The sequence below is a fragment of the Nyctereutes procyonoides genome, unplaced genomic scaffold (genome assembly GCF_905146905.1).
Source record: "Nyctereutes procyonoides isolate TBG_1078 unplaced genomic scaffold, NYPRO_anot_genome, whole genome shotgun sequence".
In the NCBI taxonomy this organism is placed as follows: Eukaryota; Metazoa; Chordata; class Mammalia; order Carnivora; family Canidae; genus Nyctereutes; species Nyctereutes procyonoides.
Genome location: NW_026575047.1, coordinates 22,771,881 through 22,790,891, shown reverse-complemented (window position 1 = coordinate 22,790,891; position 19,011 = coordinate 22,771,881). Strand labels below are relative to the sequence as shown.

The 19,011-nt window shown below is 45.0% G+C and overlaps 1 protein-coding gene across 2 annotated transcripts; it reads left to right on the top strand.

Annotated features, from left to right (window-relative positions):
• Nucleotides 1-317: 317 nt before the first annotated feature.
• ZNF518B (zinc finger protein 518B) lies at nucleotides 318-17,585 on the top strand. Of its 2 annotated transcripts, XM_055326578.1 has the most exons (3): nucleotides 1,369-1,735; nucleotides 7,511-7,855; nucleotides 10,962-17,585. In XM_055326578.1, exon 3 carries the CDS (start codon nucleotides 11,166-11,168, stop codon nucleotides 14,406-14,408), a length of 3,243 nt encoding a protein of 1,080 aa, XP_055182553.1. In that variant the 5' UTR covers nucleotides 1,369-1,735; nucleotides 7,511-7,855; nucleotides 10,962-11,165; the 3' UTR covers nucleotides 14,409-17,585. The 2 variants fall into 2 exon arrangements, with proteins under 2 accessions (XP_055182552.1, XP_055182553.1); XM_055326577.1 differs by lacking the exons at nucleotides 1,369-1,735; nucleotides 7,511-7,855 and adding an exon at nucleotides 318-398.
• The last annotated feature ends 1,426 nt before the right edge of the window (nucleotides 17,586-19,011 follow it).

Sequence of the window (19,011 nt, the reverse complement as noted above, 5' to 3'; positions counted from 1 at the left end):
CCTCGGCTTGCACCCAGCGGGCGCTCCCGAGCGGTCCTCCTCCCGGGCGACAACGGAAGGAGCTGCGTTCTCCTTCCGAGCCTGCGGCCGCCGCCTGCGCACGCTGTGGACCGGCTGCGCGGAGCGCGGAGCGCGGAGCGCGGGGCCCAGCACCCCCGACCGCGGCGGGTCGGCTCCCCGCGCGGCGCGGAGACCCCGCGGGGGCCGGGCGCAGCCTCGGGAATCCCGGGCGCCGGGCGCGCCGCAGCCGAGCCTGTGCGCCGCACTGCGCACGCGCGTCGCCGGCCCGACTCCGCCCCCCCGAGTAGGGACCTACAGCGGGCGCGGCGGCGGCGGCGGAGGCGGCTGCGGCCGGCGGTGTAGACGCCCTAGCCTGGGAGCCGGGACCCGCCGGCCGGGTGAGTGGTTGAGCCGGGGGGGGGGGGGGGGGGGGGGGGGGTTCGCGCGGGGCGGGGGCGGGAGCGGGGGTGGGGGAGGGCCGGACGAGGCCGCGCCGGGGCGGGACGGGGCGGGCAGCCTCGGGCCCGGGGGGTGGGGGGGGTGGGGGTTGGGGGGTGCGGGCCGCGACCCCGCGTGCGGCTTGGCCGGCGGGCGTCGTGGCGCAGAGGCGCCCCGGGGCGGGCGGGGGGCTGCGCGGACCCCGGGGCCGGGGCCGGGGCCGGGCCCGGGCGGCGGGCGGGGTGCGGGGTGCGGGCCCTTTGTGCCGCCGCGACCCGCAGGCCGGTCTCCCGCGGCGGCGGCGGCGGCGGCGGCGGCGGCGGCGGCGGCGGCGGCCCGAGTGGAGGCGCCCGGCCGGCCAGGATCCTCCGCCCGCCCCCAGCGTTTTAAATGATGCATCTCCTGCGAGGGTTTCTACCGGTCGGCTCCGAGCAGGAAGTGTCGTCAGGAGGCCATTTTTAAAGCCTCCTGCGGGCCTCGGAGGTAAGCGTTGACGTGTGCGGCCGCCCGCGGTCACCGGGGACCCCGCGGCCGCGCCCCGGCCCGACCCGACCCGGCCCGGCCCGGCCCCGGCCCCCGCCCGCCCGCCGCAGCCCGCGTCCCACCGGCCTGGGCGCGCCAACAATAAACTTGAGAACCCGACTGGCATTGTCTTTCCTTGGGAGTTCGGCGGCGTGCGCCCGGGCATGGGCTTGCCCACGGACCACCTCCGCAGCAGCCCTTGCGGAGAGCAGGGGGGCCGGGGCCGGGGGCGGGGGCCGGGGGGGGGCCGGGGGCCGCGGGAGGCCGCGGGAGGCCGGTACGGCGAGGGCTAGACTTGCTCCGAGGCTCTGCAGGCTGCCTTTGCCGGACCGCCCCCATCTCAGCTGCCCCCCCCCCCCGTTTTTTTTTTTATCTTGCGATCTATGGGTTGTGTTGGGCAGTTTCAGGCCGGGTGCAGAAGAGAGAATAGATTTCTTCACCGGAAAGGGAGACCAACGGAGAGAGAGAACGAACAAGTACAGTCCTTCTAGGCAAGTGTACACCCCCCCCCCATTACAACCACCCTGACTTTAAGAACCAGGGCAGTGGACAAGTGTATCAGCCTGACTGGCATTCACTAAGTTGAAAAAAGCGAAATAGCACGCCGTCCTGTTTTTGGAGGTCTACACGGCTGCACTGTGATGTGTTACGGCCTTTCAGGATCATCTCTCTCTCTCTCTGAGTTTAGAATTGAAGTCACCAGGAGTGAGACAGCTGTGGTCTCCAGGAGTTTGCAGTGCTTTCCTAGAGGAGCGGAGAGAGGATAGGAATGTATGTATGTGTCTTTATCTTTTCTCTGAGTCACGGATGCAAAGTTCAGCCCAGCCTGTGATGTGTGTACACAACGGGAGATACTGGCCAAGGGTTCTGGAAGCCCAGCAAATAGCTCTTTAGAAACCAGAACGCAAGTAGAATGTTTGGCTCTGTTAATTGTCTAAGGTCGACGTTCTCTCACCTAGGATGCACTTTTTAAAATTATTTTTTTCTTATCTTGGATGTAATATAACCATGAAAAGTAACCCTTCTGTATGTATCCGGTTTTGTTCTGCTGATAACATTCATTACAGATGCATTTTTGAAAACAAAGGAGGGCATTGTTTTATCGAGCCTCCTCCCTGATATGTCAAACTAATGTAGATTTTTAAGGATTCATTAATATCAATTTTTTTGTAAAGATTTTATTTATTTATTCATAGAAACACAGAGAGAGAATGAGAGGCAGAGACACAGGCAGAGGGAGAAGGAGGCTCCATACAGAGAGCCTGACATGGGACTCGATCCAGGGTCTCCAGGATCACACCCTGGGCCGCAGGTGGCGCCAAACCGCTACGCCACCAGGGCTGCCCCAATTTTTTTTTTTTAAGTCTTGATCTCCATTGGTGTTTTTGCCTTTAAGTAAGGGAATCTGGGGCAGTTTTCAGGCAAGAGGAAGAAGGAACATTTGGATGATTGTTGACACAAAGGCTGACCTTTCTTCCACTCACTCACTCACTCACTCATTCATTCATTCCTTCAACCAATGTGTATGGAGTACCTCCTGTGCCAAGCCCCATGCTGTTGACCGTGATAAATGAGGTCCTCACAGAGAGGCTTCCCAGTCTTGATTGCTCTCAAGCTGCTCGGGGGTAGACTGCATTTTCTTTGTTTACATATGCCACCCCCGCCAATTGTAATTTCCAGAATCCATCCTTGGAGTGAAGGGTCCAGAGACTGTAACCCAGATGTTCTCATCATGGAGTGGGGGTGGTGAGGCAGCAGAATCCCTGGGAAGGATTGTAAACTGCATGCCTCAGCCCATCTCAGGAAAAGGGCAATCTGATTTATTAGTTCACCTGAGCCCTAGGAAGCCTTTTCTTCTTTTTTATTTTAAGCTCCTGTGTTACTTTGCAACGCATCCCTGCTCAGAGAACGTCTTGGGGGCTCATTCTTATTTTCTAGAAGAAAAATCCTGGTGCAACCGAGACTGCACAGACTCAGGCCTTACATCCAAGTGCCTGGCTTCTGCTGCAGGGCATTTTGTGCAGTGCGTGGAAGCCTCACAGGGTGCTGGGTGTAGAAGCCCACGCCAGGGCCTACAGTTAGGAGGCCAGATGGGGCTTGGTGCTTGAGAAGACAAGACCTGAAAGAAGGAAGAGCCCTGGAACTTGCCACGCTTTTGACTCATCTGCAGCTCTACGGCACCAGGCAGGAAGTAAGAACAGTACTTGAGTGGCAGCAGATGCCGTGTCTTCAGTTCACAGTTTCACACAGTCCGGTAGCAGAAAGCAAAGAATTTAGATTAGACACCAGCGGATCAACTCCATGACCTGGGAAAACGACACATAGCCTCTCCAGATATGTTATCTTAGAAGAAGCAGATAATTGAAGGTACACACTTTCAGGAGTATTGAGGTAACGTATGAAGGTGCCTCTACAGGCCCCTGGCACCCCTTCCACCTGACTTGGGTCAAGATGCTCCAAGATTGCCAAACACAGCCAGCCACTGAGAGCTTCCTGATCAGATCACCGGTACAGCACTTGCCGTCTCACTGAAACCACCCTTTTAGGACTGCTCTCCATCTCCCATTACACTCCTTAAAGACAGCAGCCCATAGCAAGTGTGGGGATAAACAGTCCTGGTTTGTGCTCATTGTACTAGCGCCCTGCCAGGAACATTTACATTCCCAAGAATCTGTAAAGTGGTTACTTACACACTTACAGAGAGTTATCAGTGATGATATTTCCAAGGTCAAATGGCTAAGCAGGAGCAGGACCCAGAGTTGGCTTGCCCAGCACTCCACCCCCATCCAAGGCCACTGCCTTGCCCCCTCTCTAGCACCCTTGGCTGGGATGGGTATATAAAAGATTGCACAAGGATGTTCATAATATTCTTGCCTTCCCCCTCACACTCCTTTGCGCCTGTTTTGTTAGGGGGTTAAGAACCTTGGCTGTACATGAGATTTATCTGGAAAGCTTTTAAAACCCCCGCACACACAGTGGGGCCCAGGCATCATTTTCAAAGCTCTCCAAGTAATCCTGATGTGCAGTAGGGTGACCATCCCAGGGACCTCCTTCAAAAAGAAGTTTAACATCCTGGGCATATTATGACAAGTTGGTCACCCTAATGCAGCCAAGGTTAATAATCACTGGTGTAGTAAGATTTCTTCTGTGTTTGTGTTTTTTATTAAACTTGTAATCCATTTCATCTACAAATTTGGGTTTTCTTTAAGCCAAAAAGAAGGGGGGAGAATACAAAAATATGTGTCCTTTATTTTTGTCTCTTTAGAGACCTGAAGTTCCTAGGTGTGTTCAGTAACACACAATTCTGTACTGTTGTTTGTAATACTACTTTGTTTTTACCTTGTGCTTTTTTTTAATGCTAACAAAAGCATAATTTCCCCTTAACATTTTTCTTTTCCACCTAGAGAACTGTAAGTTTTATACTTTAAGAACTCCATCACTGGTCATATTCTTTCTTTTAAAAGGTCTTCTCTTAAACTGTTAAAAAGAAAATCTGTGTAATAACTTACTTTGCTTTCTGATATAGTCTCAGTTGAAGAGCTTTACAGTGTCAAGTGGGTCCCCAAATAACTCCTTCCTAGATGGGACTGGGGAGAAGATCCTGGCCCCCCCCCAGCCCCCTGAGGACAGCCTGCTGTGAGTCCTTTATCTCATCAGGCTGATTTGTTAAGAGTTTCTGCTTTTCAGGAGTTTACCAGCCTCTTCTACATTCAAAGGAGACTTGCAAAAATAGGTTTGTTTCTAACGGAACATATACTGCTTGCCAAACATAAGGGTACCTGCTGCCTGCATATACCTCGTCCTCATATCAGCATGTAAATTGGGCATCATTAGTCCCACTTTACAAGTGAGAAAACTCAAGCTCAGAGCAGGTTAATAAATTCAGAATCGCACAGCTCTTAAGTCCAAAACCTAGGTTTTAAACATTGTTCTTGAAATTCCAAGTTCATTGTCCTTTCTACTCTTGCACTTTTCCCCTAGAAAACAGAGGAACCCGAACAGGGGCTTTCTTGTCCAGCCTTCTTGCCCCATTCTGTGACCCAAGTGATAATGTTTGGTTTCAGAAGGAAATCTAGAATCCCATAGGTGGTGTGTTTGTCTGCAACGTTTGGAAGTATTTCTCTGTCATTCAGGGGCCATCAATTTTCAGTTCAGTCGTTTTGAAGTGCAAAGTAGTTTGACAGAAAAGATCTTACTTAGCTGTTTTTCTTTTCTTAGAAGTATTTACCAATTCAGTTCAGTTCTGATTCTTTGCAATGGTTCTTGCTGAGTGAGGTACCAGTTTCTTTCTAAATGCCATTTTATCTGCACAGTGTGAGCACTTCACAGGCCTAATGTTGGGGTTGGGTTCTTTTCCTCTGATCAGGTATTACTTGTCTACATGCTGCTGGGCACTTTGAGGTAGAATGCTCTAAATTTTTGCTTGCTGGGAAACATTTCTTAGACCAGTCTTTGTTATGACTAAGTAGATAAAAAGGAACAGAAAAGAATTTTTGAGCACTTGTGCCACAACCTGAGTGCTTTGCATATGTTACCTTGTTTGGCTCTCCTAATTACCTTCTAAGTCTGAAGATCATGAAGCCTGTTTCCTTGCCTGACAATGAGCAGAGAGAACCACTTGCCTAAGGACTCAACAAATAGAAATCAGAGTTTGAACCACAAATCTTCCAGTTGCATTCCCTTTGCTCTTCCTGGGTCCTGCAGCTCCATCCCTGCCCTGGCACTGAATGTGGCAGGAGCCATGTGGGAGGATTTCTGGAGAGAGCTTCCTAAATATGCTTCTCCATCCAAAAATGATGCAGTCAGTCAAATTCTGGTGACTGAGTTTGGTGAGCTTCTCAACAAACAGAATCTTGATGACCCACGAATTACATGCATGTGATATAATTGGCCAGCTGCTGTTCACATTCACATCCAGCTTATATACGTTCATGCACTCACAGGAATATTTCACGATTCACCTGAGCTTGGAGAGGAACAGGTAGTTCAGTAACTAGCCAGTACCTAACCTAAGTTGTTGTGAATACTGTCATATGTAGTTGAAGCATCTTTCCATGTTAGCCCTTTGCCACTAAGGCTAGGTGATGATCTTGCCCCAGAGATAAATTGTATTTTAGGCTATACAACCCAGGAAATGTAATTAAAATCATGAAGTGAATTTCAGTGTATATTCTGGAAAGAGCAGTTGCTTTTTCTGGAAAGCAGCAAATATTTTAACCCCTTTGACTATGTGATTGGTATGATTTATTTCTCCACTTCATGAAAAGGGGGGAAATTATATTTGTAACAGTTTAACACTGTATGTCATTATCACGTAATCCTCATGACAAGCCTAGGACATAGGTACTATAGTGTTGGTTTTACTGATGAGGATTCAGACAGTTGGCCTCAGGTCATACACCTAGAAAGGGATGGCACTAGGTTTTAAATCCCTGTAATACAATTCTAGAATCTGTAGGCTTATGTCATATTGCTACTTATTTCTTTTCTAATTCTGTTGAGCACTTGGCATTTCCAGTATTTACAAGTCTGATGCTTCCGTCTTAATAAGAATTTGTACAATCCTCACAGTTTTTATAGGCTGCAGTGACGCTGTCCTGGTAGTCTGACAGACTCCTCTCCATAATAAGCATAAGAAAAACCAGGGCCAGTGAGCTCAAAGTCAAAAGAAAAACCAGCAGCAGTGAATGCTGCACAGCCTTTTCCTCAGGAGGAGACAAGACTCAGTCTTGAGGAAGCACACTTGTGTCATACGGTGCACTTCTCTTTGGGGTGTGTCCGTCATCTTTGGCTGTTGCTGTAGATAAATCTGCATTAAAAAGCTCATGGTGTGCTGTGAAAAAACAGACAACTTAATAGTCATTGGACATTTTATTGTGTCCAGGGCTAATAATACTAAGTATTTTCTGTGCTTTTGAGACTCTTCCTAAGGCACCCCCCCCCAAAAAAAAAAATGTTTCCAGTTCTAGGATGTCAAATGCAGAGGTTTGGGAATAGAGGCATGAGTTTGAAAGGTAGGTAAACACCAAAACCAAAGTTAGCAGTTTGCTGAGTGCCCTCCCATGTCAGGGGCATACAAGGGCTTTTATCACCTCACATAAGCCTTGGTCATCAGCCCACTGGGCAGCAGTTTGCCAAGAGGACCCAACTCCCCAGGTGGTTGCACCTTCCATGAGCCAGACAGAGGGAGTGGGCCCTCCAGCCGGTCGCTCGGGTACGCCCACACGCAGTACCAGAAGCAAAGCCACCTTAGTTCTTCCCTGCCAGTCACTGCATCCATTCAACCCTGTCTTTGGATGCGCTCAGACCTTTTCCCCTAACAATTAGCCTCACACGTTGCAAAGGCCAAAGAGAACGTGTTTGGAAGAAGCCTGATATCTTTGTCACCTGGACTGAAGGAAGTACCAGTGTAGAAATATTGCATTACTTTGAGAGTGGTTTACAAGCCAGGAAGACACTTGTAAACAGGTGACCATAATTCAGATATGGCCCAGATGTCTTGCCTCGCATTAAACTGTATTTGCTAATCACAGCCTCGCATTTCCTACAGGCACTTGCTCCTAAGGATTCTTAATTCAGAATATCTGGTGAGATAGTTTTCTGGAAACACCTCTGAGAGGACTACACTCCTTCACCACTGTAGCTGGCTTGCTTAATCCCCCTAGGGAACTTTCCTCCATCAGCATGCTCTCTACTTCTTGCCAAGTATGTGATCTTACCATCCAGTCTGCTGAGATTTTGAGTCTTCAGTTATTTAGGAGGAAAGACATCTCCCAAGTTTTAAGAGGACTTGGAAAAAAAAATGGCAGAACTGCTTTCTATAAATTTTGAAGAACCCTGGAGGCCGGGAAAGGTGCTGGAAAACTAAAAATGCACAGTTGGAATCCTGGTTTGGGTGAGTCTTCAAATGAAGAAATCTCATCACAAGAGTCTTGAGAATTTCTTAGCGTTAATATGTGAGATGTTGAAGTAGTTGGTAAGCAGTTTGTACCAGGCAATAAGTTTCTTCTTTCCTCCCCTCTCTGCTCTCCCTTTTTCCTCCTGTCTTCTTCCCCCTCCCTCTCTCTGGTTAGTAGGATTACAGGGCTGATAGCAGATATAATATCAACGGCATGCAGATCTTTGGAAGAGAGTTGAGAACCAGGGACTGAATGACAGAAAAGTTGTGTATTAATATAATGGTTTATGAAGAGGGATTATGTTTGTAGCCCCAGAATCAGTATATAATAAAGTTACAAAATCACTAGTTTCATTTACATTTAAGGGCAAATTCTCAACAACGAGAACTACGTGAAAATAAAATTAGCTGCCTAAAAGGAGGCAGAAATTTTGTTTATGGCAATGTTAGACAGTCGGTTGCATGATCAACTGGTGAAGATGATTTTAAAAGATCAAAATGTTGCTGGAAGTTTTAACTAGCGATTTCTAATCCTGGCTTTTACCAAAACTACAGTGAGTGCTTTTATAAACCACAGATCTCTACCTCTTCCCCTGCCTCGTCAGGATTTAGACTCACTAGCTCAGGGGTGAGTCCAGAATTGTCTATCTCAACTGTGATGCTGAGGCTCCTCCATGTTTGAGAACCACTGGGCCAATTCCCCTTTAGAGTCTTCTTCACCTGTGGGTCCTTGGAGCCAGCCTTCTCTTGGGTTCTGGTCACAGATATTTCTCCCTTTGTTTCAATGGGGTGAAATTGCCCACATGACCACATTGTTGGCAGTAGCATTCCTCGGATGGTAGGAAGACTGATTTCAGAGGTCGGCTCTGGGAGACTGGGCTTGGAAATCACATAGATGAACAAGCAGATGAGAACAGGTGGCTCGCTGAGATTACCTGAGTAGTTGCAGGTTATGCTTCTAGAAGTTCTGGTACTAAGAGTGTCACTGGAGTCTCTCCCTTCACTAGATCCAGTTTATACCTGGAAAATGAAATGCATGTGAGTTTTATGAGTGAATCTTGAAACTTCTACCTGTCGTGTATTCCAGGAGTGCAAAATGGAAGTTCTTATCTTTGCCTATGCTTATCAGTTTGCCAGCTGGAAGCACCCACTTGTCCTGCCCTCTTCACAGTCCCCTTGTATCAGTATGTGTTTGAACGCTAAGGGCAGAGGTAGCATTTTGCAACCCCACGGGGCCTCTGCCCACTTGGTGTCTAAGTATACATACATGCTTGGAGTGGGGCACGTCTGATCAAGTCCTAGGTGCCACCAGGGTTCAACAGCATACTGGGAATTGCTTTTGAAAGGAGACCGCTATCTTTTGCAAAAGCAAAATAGGGAGAGAGAACACTGCCAAAGAAAAAGCATGTTGTCAAACATAGTGTGTTCTTGTGGTCCTTTCCAAAAATGCTTTTACAGGGCAGCTTTCAGTTTGGATCTGAATATACAATAATTATTTCTCTTGACCCTACAGTAGGACCTTCTCCCCCCAGGTTGGCCCTTCAGACTTATTTTGCATGGCTCTTGGCCTGTGATCAGTGTGCCAGAAGAAAGCTGCTAATTCCACCTCCTATTGCTACTCATCATCGGTCAGACACTGGGTACCTCTGTGTGCCTCTTGACACTTAAAGAACCACTTTAAAACTTCGGAAGTGTTCTCTTCTACCCTTGAGTGTTTTAGTCATCGTGGCAGCGCCATGAGAGAGGTTGGATCAGTGTCCTTCCTTCTCATTAACAGATGAAAAAAAATGAGGCTTAGAAGGCTTCAGTGGTTTTTATAAGGTCATAAAAGAAAGGTTTTTTTAGTAGATCCCCAGCTAGAATGTTTTTTTGTTTGTTTGGCTTATGGGTCTTTTGTATTCTGAAAAAAGAATTTGTACTTAAAGATAATCATTTTTATAGGAGTATCAGTGTTACACATATTATGGCATTTGCTGTAGGGACATTTCTGCTTCTGCCACCACTGCCCAGGCTGCCCCCCCACCCTCACCTCAATCCCCCACACTCTTATTCCACTCACAGATGCTTGTCTGTACAGCACTTAGAGGCTCTGTTGGGATATAAATCACATCAGGCCATGTCACTGCTCTAGTCTCCCCTGGTTATCTTTCTCAGGTACAGGAAAAGTCACGTCCTTATGACTCTGTGCTAGAGCTTTCCTTAACCAGTGTCCCCACTGACTCTGATCATACCAACTGCTCTTTCATTTATCTCCTCTCCTTGCTAACTGTCCTCTGTTCTCAGCCTCCTTGCCATTCCTGATTTGGTCCAGGCCCACATCCCACAGACCTATGCCTTCTTTGCCTGAAATTCCCTTCTCCCAGACAACTACAGTACTCACTCCCTGCTGCCCTGAGGTCTCTGCTCAAATGTCAGCTTAACTGGAGTCTTTCCTGACTCTCCACACCTCTATATGCCAGCTCTGCAACCTCATCACTTAACTGGGTTTTGCTAACTGCCCTGCACCACTCAGAACAATGCCTGACACATAATAGATGCTCAATAAAATCTTGAAGGAATCAGTATTTGTCTACCTAATATTGCCAGTGTATTATTGACTTCTTACACTTGTGAAAGTAAATGTAGCATAGAGAGAGCTGGGAATCCAAGCTGCTAATTAACAAATGACACCTGAGCCCCAGCCCTAGCTTTCTCCATGACCTGATAATTTGTGTGTTTAAAAACTGAAATAGTATTCTCCTGTACAGGTATAATATATTATACCTATGAAATTGCTGGGATGTTCTCCATGACACCTAAAAATAACTCACTTATTAAGGACTGTTCTGAGTGACAGCTGTGATTTCCTTGTTCCTGGCCTACTTATGGTTGGTCTAAAGAGATGAGTTCTTAAAGGGCTGAATTTAAAAATATCTTCCATTTAGGCTTATTTGCCCCTTCTGTGGTACTACGTTTTACTGTCAGTGTATGTTTAAGAAAATATGTGAAGGTTTAGCATGAAATATAAAGATCATTGAAATACAGGATAAGTTTGGAAATAGCTTAACTAAACCTTAATTTCACGTATTAATCATGCTTTCTGATGTCTTTTTTTTCCCTTTAGTGTTGCCCGGAATATCAGAGAATTGGGAACAATTATATTTTGGAATCATACACCTACTGTGGTGGTTTATAAGCAAGGATAACTGACTATGCCCGCCCAGGAAGTCACTGATTCTCTGCCAATCGGGAAGTTAAATGAAGGATGGCCCCAAAGGATTTTATCCTGTGAAGTCTTCCTGGATTTTTTGGCTTTCCCTTTTTAGAAATGCAAATAAAGAAGATGAAGGATCTTGGACGGCAGTTATATACCACTCAAGTGAACAACAGACATAATTCCTTAACCATGTCACCCAAACAGCCTACTGCTAATAGAGCAACTCGACCAGATAGACAAGAAGCGCAGGCTCTTTTGTGTCAAGGCTCAGAGGCAGAGGCTGCCATGATGACTGTTGCTACATGTGTGAAGTGCAAAAGTGTTCACAAAATCCCGCTTCAAGATTTGAAAAAGGGTACCGGGCCAAGCCAAAAGGAAGACAAATACATTTGCTTCAAATGCAACCTAGGTGTGGCTGCTCCCCATTTTCATTATGTGAACAGCAATCCCAATGCTACTCCTGTAGGAAATAAAGCCGAAGCCATCTCAAGTTCCGTCAGTAACAAATTTAAGGTAAGGAACTTTAAGCCAGGCAAATACTATTGTGATAAATGTCGATTTTCCACAAAGGACCCTCTGCAATACAAGAAGCACACACTTCAACATGAAGAGATTAAATTCATCTGTTCTCACTGCAACTATGTTTCTTACACAAAAGGGGAGTTCCAGAGGCACCTGGTGAAACACACAGGCGTATTCCCTTATCAGTGTGAGTACTGCGACTATGGTGCTATTAGGAATGACTACATTGTCAAACACAGGCGGAGAGTACATGAGAGGGCGGGGGGAAAGCGGCTGCCCAAAACTGTTGCCAAACTGGAGCCGAAAAGAGTCAGCATATCCAAGCAAAACACAGAGCTTTTCAAAGCTCCCAATCCAAGGACTGCATTTCAAAATAAGTCATCAGATCAACTCTCAAGATTCTCTCTCCATACGAATAAAGACAAAATGCACAGTATCATGTTGTTGCCTGAATCAAAGGAATACCAAAAAGATGTAGTATGTGTTCCAAATAAAGTGACCCTGTCGGAGCCAAACGAAGGCAGTCTGTTTGAGAACAAAAGTGTGGAGGTAGAAGTGCTGTCTCCAGCAAAAGAGCCTGTCCAGCCGGGAATGCCATTAACTGTGGTGGCACCAGCAGAACTCGTCGTTCCTGCAAACTGCTTAGCCCAGTTGATAGATGTGAAGGTTGTCAATGGGACCCAGCAGCTGGTCCTGAAATTGTTTCCTCTGGAAGAAAGTAACCGCCCTGACGCTGGTGGGGGCGATAGGGGCAATTCTGAGCTTATGACTAGAGAGAAGCGTTTAGTTGAACCAGAAAAAATGGTTTCTGCAGGCCAAACAAAGTCACTGGCAATTGAAGGGAATGTTGGAAAACTGGCAGGCATTGATAATCTTCAGTCGTCAGTTCAGAAACAACTTAAAAATGTGAAGTGGGTCAGGTCTTATGATTTTTTCATGTCCAATTCTAGTGTGCACGACCGTGGAGAATCCCTCCTCAACCCAGATAGAGTTGAGGATTTCCCGAAAAAAAGCAGTATGTACCCACACAGACCGGCTTTTCCTTCTCTCTCCTTAAAAGGTCATTCTCCAGCATCTCTAGTAAAAAACAGTATTTTCCACAGTCTTGGAGCTGCATCAAATCCCTTTCCATATAAAGCTGCTGTTTCTTTTGCTGAAGATGGAAGGAACTTACACGGTGACTTGCAGCAGTTGCTTCCCCTAGCTGCATCACCTAAAACCATGTCCTTCTCTGGAGAAAAGGGCTCATTGCCTGTAAATACAAATAACTTGGAATCTAGAAATGAGATCAGTGTTCCTATAAAAATGGTTCCCTCTCATCGGAAGCTGAAAGACAAGCAGATGGAGGAACACAAGGCAGTTTCAAATACAAGCCAGATTTCCTCTCAACATAAAAGCGAGTATTTACATATAAATATGCCAGGAGAAGATAGAATCAGGTCTCAGCCACCCAGAGAGGAGCCTTTGGAATTAAAGAATCCTGAAAGGACTAAAGACTCTTTTGATGGTCCAGTCATCTCATCAGTATTTTCTCTGAGCTCTGGGTCTGAAAATGTCCCTGAGGGTGTTAAGTGGAATAGTTCAACATCCAAAATAAAGTCAATTGAACTCTTGCGCAGAAAGATAGCTCAATTAATTGAATCCTGTGGTAAGCCATCATCTTTGTCTGCAAATAATGCACATCGCCGTTCTGTAGGGCAGACGTCGAAGGAAACTTCAAAAGCTGCTCCTGAAGGTATCCACGAAATTAACGTATCATTTACTGGCACTGGCTATTCCACAGGCACGCTCCCAAAACCTCAGGATGATGGTGGTATTAATGGACAGCTTACTCATCAGCAGATATATCCACAGTTTATAGAAGGCAGCAATGGGAATACTGAACGGGTAACCAGGAAGGCCCATGTTGCTACTCCAGTATTGATCCCCAAAGGGGCTGTATTGAGGGTTCTTAATTCTTCTGAGGATGCACACATTATAGAAGCCACATGTGAAGCACCTGTCAGCATACCTTGCAGTGAGACACAGTTAATAAAACCCATTCCGTTATGCCCAGTGAGACAGACAGACTCAGACTTACAGTCTTTGACAAGTGAAAGTGGGCCAATAGATATGTCTCAAAATTTTGATATACCTCTTCGGCCAAAACCAAGAAAAGAGAGTTCTATTTGTAGCATGCCTAAAAAAACTGGCCCCCTGCACAGTCAGCAAGGAAGCAGTGAACTGAGTAAGCAAGGAAAACTGCTTTCCAGAAGTCTTCCTATCAGTAAAAATAAAACCAAACAAGTGAACTCATCCAAGAAGAAAAGTAAAATCCAGGCTGATCCCAGCCGCTATCTCAAGGATCCTTCAATTTTCCAGGTTGCAAGACAACTTCGACTGGTAGCTGTTAAACCAGATCAGTTGATTAAATGCCCACGTCGGAACCAGCCCGTCATCGTATTAAACCATCCTGATGTTGACTCTCCAGAAGTGACCAATGTGATGAAGGTAATAAACAAGTACAAAGGCAACGTTCTCAAAGTCGTCTTGTCAGAGAGGACTAGGTGTCAGCTAGGCATCAGACGGCATCATGTTCGCCTGACATACCAGAATGTGGAGGAGGCCAATCAGATAAAAAGGCAAATGATGTTGAAAATGAAACTTAAAAAAGTTCATAAAAACAACTACCAGGTGGTGGATTCTTTGCCTGATGACTCATCACAGTGTATATTTAAATGCTGGTTTTGTGGGCGGCTGTATGAAGACCAGGAAGAGTGGATGAGTCATGGCCAACGGCATTTGATAGAGGCAACTAGAGATTGGGATGTTCTTTCTTCCAAGGGCAAATAAGTAAAAAAATGGTTTTTGAAGCAAATTATTTTCTTAATTTTAGTTTATTCTAGTTTGTTTTTTCCCCTCCCTCCCTGACTCAGTAGGAGAAATACAGATTGTAGAAATGGGAGGATCATTCATTCTTCAGAAACCTTGTAGGAATGTTGAGAGCCAGGAGTCTTAACCGGAGACAAGTGACCAGACCTTGGAAGCTAGTTGAAGCCCCTGAAATCATACGCACAAATCTATGTATACGTGTTTTTCTGGAGAGAAGTGAAACTTCCAGATTTCCAGTGGGATCTGAGACTTTTCTTTGTTTAGCACCCCTTTTTTCTGAGTAGTTACATATTTGTTGTGATCTATTCAGAGGGACAAGTTTAGTGTTTTACATATTGCTCTTTATACAAAATGCTACTGAGGAATTAAACCCGTATCTTGGTGTGCACATCCATTTTTTTTTCTGCATTATGTGCTGAATATTTGGAACATAATGGAAATTATACCTTCTACTTTGTTATCTTAAATTTGGTTATAGAAAAGTGGCTCTTTTAAATTCCTCACCCACTCTGCAGTACTCAGAAGTGTCTGTAGCACAGAGCATCGTGCTTCCGTTGGCCATTTTGAAGAATGATTCTGAGGGTTTGCCTGAGTTTATTACGTCAACAGTAGATGTTAGGGGAGGAAAGAAACATTTTCAAACCTTTACTTTCTTTTTAAATGTCTTGATTTATGACAGTTGGGGAGTGCCTTTAAAAAAAAAAAAAGAATGGTCACAGATGGAAAATAAAATTAAGGCCACCCTCACGAACATAAAGTAACCCAATTTAAAATGTGAATCAATAGGCTTCTTACAACATAGATAAAGTTCAAGGCAGGACTGTGAAGGGAGTTATGACTTTAATGTAGCCATTAGTTTTCATTTGAGAACCCATGCACAGACCATGGGCAAAGGCTGCACGTGCTTTCTCCACCACTTATGGATCCAGGATGTTGCCTCCAACCTAGCTCATAGCCTGCTCTCCCTCTACCAGTTTTCCGAACAGGTTCTCCTTTGGAGTGAGACTCTTCCCTACTCACCTCCTGTCCCCTTTATTTTGTGCCTCTGAAGCACCTTAAGGCTTTCCCTCATGAAAATACTAAAGCAAGAACCAACAAAATAGAAACATCCCGCTATCTTTGTGGAGGTTATAGAAACCCTACTCCTGGTTTTCACTGATAATCACAGTACGCTTCTAATTTACCTTCACCTTCACAGTCTGTTCTCCCTCTCACTCACCTTTCCTAGGTAGTAACTCGTGAACACCTCCCCTTCTCCACCATCAGATGCCAGGACCATGGCTGGTCCACACAGCACCTTTGTGTGCGTTAGGAAAAACTCCCTTTGCACCTTCACCACCTGTTGGGCAGATGGGTGGCCAGGCACAGGGAGCTCAGGCTGGATTTCATCCTCACCAACCCACCTGCCAGGCACCAACCGTCTCAGAACACACAGGCACGGCTACAGGGCAGCCCCCAACTCTGCATTTTCCTCCCTTTAAGACTGCTCCTTCCTTAGGCAGTTTAGTGCGGTGAATGAAACTGGGAGCCATTATATCTGAAAAAGACTTTGAGTGAGATTTTCATGTTGGTTAGTTGGAACTTTGAGGTTTTTTTTTTTTACATGTGTGAAAGTCTTACACTATCTTCTGATAAGTGGAGTTATTCTTTGTAGTTGATTCTCAAGATAATCAACATTTCTTATGTTTAACTGAATACATGATCATTAAGTTGGTTAATTGGTTTTTATTGGAATTTAAAATTTGGGTTTTTTATATGTGTATATATGTTTATATGTGTGTGTACACATATAAATATTTTTTACCATATGAAAACAGCTAATTTTCTGATTTCCTATTTTATAATGAAATTATGTGGGCTGGAAAAATATAAAACACTTTATATTCTAGAAATTATTTTGGAAGCACATTTTTATAATGGTATGGTCTCATTTTTAGAAAATGAAAGCACAAGTAAGTGATGAGTCTGATTTATATGAACAAACAGGAGTAGGAATCCCTGAGGATCATTTCATTGCAGTATTTCATCCCCATGCATTTCTAGTTGGTGCTTTTTGGGAAATGGATCCTATGTACCACTTCACCACATAGAGGAGAGTGCTCTCAAGTGAACCATGTGTGGATATGTACCCTGCCGGCATGATAGAAGGCTCCTAAATTAACAGAAGAAAAGGCTGTGATTTTTTTTTTTTTTTCTCCTATACCTCACTGCTTAGTAGCATCTTTCTTGAGAGGCTAGAGCATGACCTTTCAGGAAAGATGACTATGAATCAGGTCAGAGTGCTAAGTGTCAACATGAAATATTTATACTTTGTAGCATCAACCGTTTTTCAAGTATTACCTAAAATTCAGCTTACATACTTTATGGACCTAAATTTTTATGAATAGACTATGTAGCTAAGCTTTTTGAGGATTTCCTGAGCTACAATACTTTTTGAGGAATTAAGAAGGCTCCTGAAAGTCATAAAAAACAAGAAAGCAAAACATGTCTGTCCTCCCTATATGAAGAACTTTAGGAAATAGCTTAATGTGTAGGTAAATGTCATAAAACATTTCTAATGAACGAGGTAGGGGTAGAATTGTGTTGAGTATTTATGTACTCCCACCTTGATTTTGAAGGACCTGTGCTCATGAAATTTTATTAATAATATTTACTAATAGAATTTTAAACTTATTTCTTAGTTTTTTACTTTTGGGGGTCAGAAATGATATGATCTTATAGTTATGACAGAGTGAAAATTTTTAAAAAGATTCATAGTCTCATAGATCATATTTTACTCAAATTTTTATCCCCTGCCCAAAACATTTCGTGAGCCCCACTCTGGGCCAAATGCTGTTTATTAAACTACACTGAACACAATATATTAACCCTCAAAAGTTCCATCCCTCTTTCTTCACAACCTACTAAATAAACCATCCCAGGAAACAAAAATGTGATGTTGCTTGGCCTTTGGAATAATTTTTGAACCTGTACATGTCAATATGAGCAGAAAACAAAACATTGCATAACATGTCTGAAGCATTAGTGTAAGTCCTGTGTTAACAGTTTATGTGTCTGCTGCTCTGGTTTTGAAACACGTTTGTATATAGATCTAGAAGTTGGCGTAAATTTTGTTAAATAAAGCAACTGTAAAACGTTCTCTGCCCTTTCATTTCAGTGATAAGAGGGCTTTTTATTACATAGCCTATCTTGTGGGATACATTTCTGATATGTAAAGGCAGCCATCTGTACAGCACAGGTGCTCTGAATTCCATCCGGGTATATGTCGAGTTAGATGTACTGCTGGTTAACCATGCATGCTCTGAAATGGACCAGGTCATTTTGCTTTGTTTTGTTTTGTCTTTGTCTTAAATTCACAAGAGATGCTGGTTTAGGCAGCAGTAACAGTTTTCATCCCATGGTCCATGGCCTCATCGGAGATGATAATGTGGCCACTGAACCTGGCCTCTCAGCTGGGAGGGGATTGGAACAAGAGAGCTCCCAAGGGGTTGATGAGCCTGCTGGACCACAGGAGCAGCTGCACTGCTGATGCCATCTTCCCAAACATCCTCGCATCTGACTCCACGCATACTTGAGAGGAAAGACGAGAATATTTGGAGGGGGCGCTTGGTTCATCATTCCAAGGAGCCAAAAAAAAAGAAATGGACTTGAGTTTTGGCAGACCCTGAAGAAAACCTAGAGATGTGAGTTGGCGTAAATTCAGCAATTTGCTGTTTCAATTTATTAGCTGAGAGGAGTTGTCATCCTCCATCCTATAGTTCTGGTCCAGTAAATTGTCATCTTTGGTTGTTTAGAAGGAAGTGGAAATCAAATAAGGCAGTGGAAGCCTCAAGGGAGGTTCGAATTGGGTGTGGACTACCAGAGGTGGCTACGGTATGCACAGAGTCAGGGACTGGGCAGACGCTGACACCAAGGCCGGAAAGTTGAGTGGCAGTCGCCAGGTCACATTTTATTGTGAAGAAAACTCCAGTTCAAGAAAGATGAATGTTAAAAAAAAAAAATTATGTTTACATGAAGGCGAGTGAAGTAATATGCAAGCTCCTGTTTTGGCAGGAAGTGCCCTGGCGTCTATAAAGCTCTTTGCAGCATGTAGAGTCTTTTGCTGCCACAGGTTACACTTAGGATGAATTGACTTCTTATGGTTCTAGCATGTATCAGACACAGGAGTTAGGATGAGATACCATTCTGAGGAATGTGGACTTAGTCTGGAGCCGTGCTGTCCAATAGGAATATAACGTGAGCCACATACATAATCTGAACTTTCTGGTAGCCACATTTAGGAGAGTAAAAAGAGCAGGTGAAATTAAATGTTTTGACAATACATCTAAAATATTGAGATATTTTGTGTATGTTAACACATATACTAAGTGTATATTTAGGGATGCCTGGGTGGCTCATCGGTTGGGCATCTGCCTTCAACTCGGGGCCTGATCCCGGGATCAGGGATCGAGACCCATGTCGGGCTCCCTGGGAGGAGCCTGCTTCTCCCTCTGCCTGTGTGTCTGCCTCTCTCTCTGTGTCTCATGAATAAATAAATCTTAAAAAAAAAAACAACGAAGTGTAT

Bases quoted from the DNA above. Each gene is read 5' to 3' on its own strand.
- ZNF518B (XM_055326577.1), top strand. From the start codon at position 11,166: ATGCAAATAAAGAAGATGAAGGATCTTGGACGGCAGTTATATACCACT.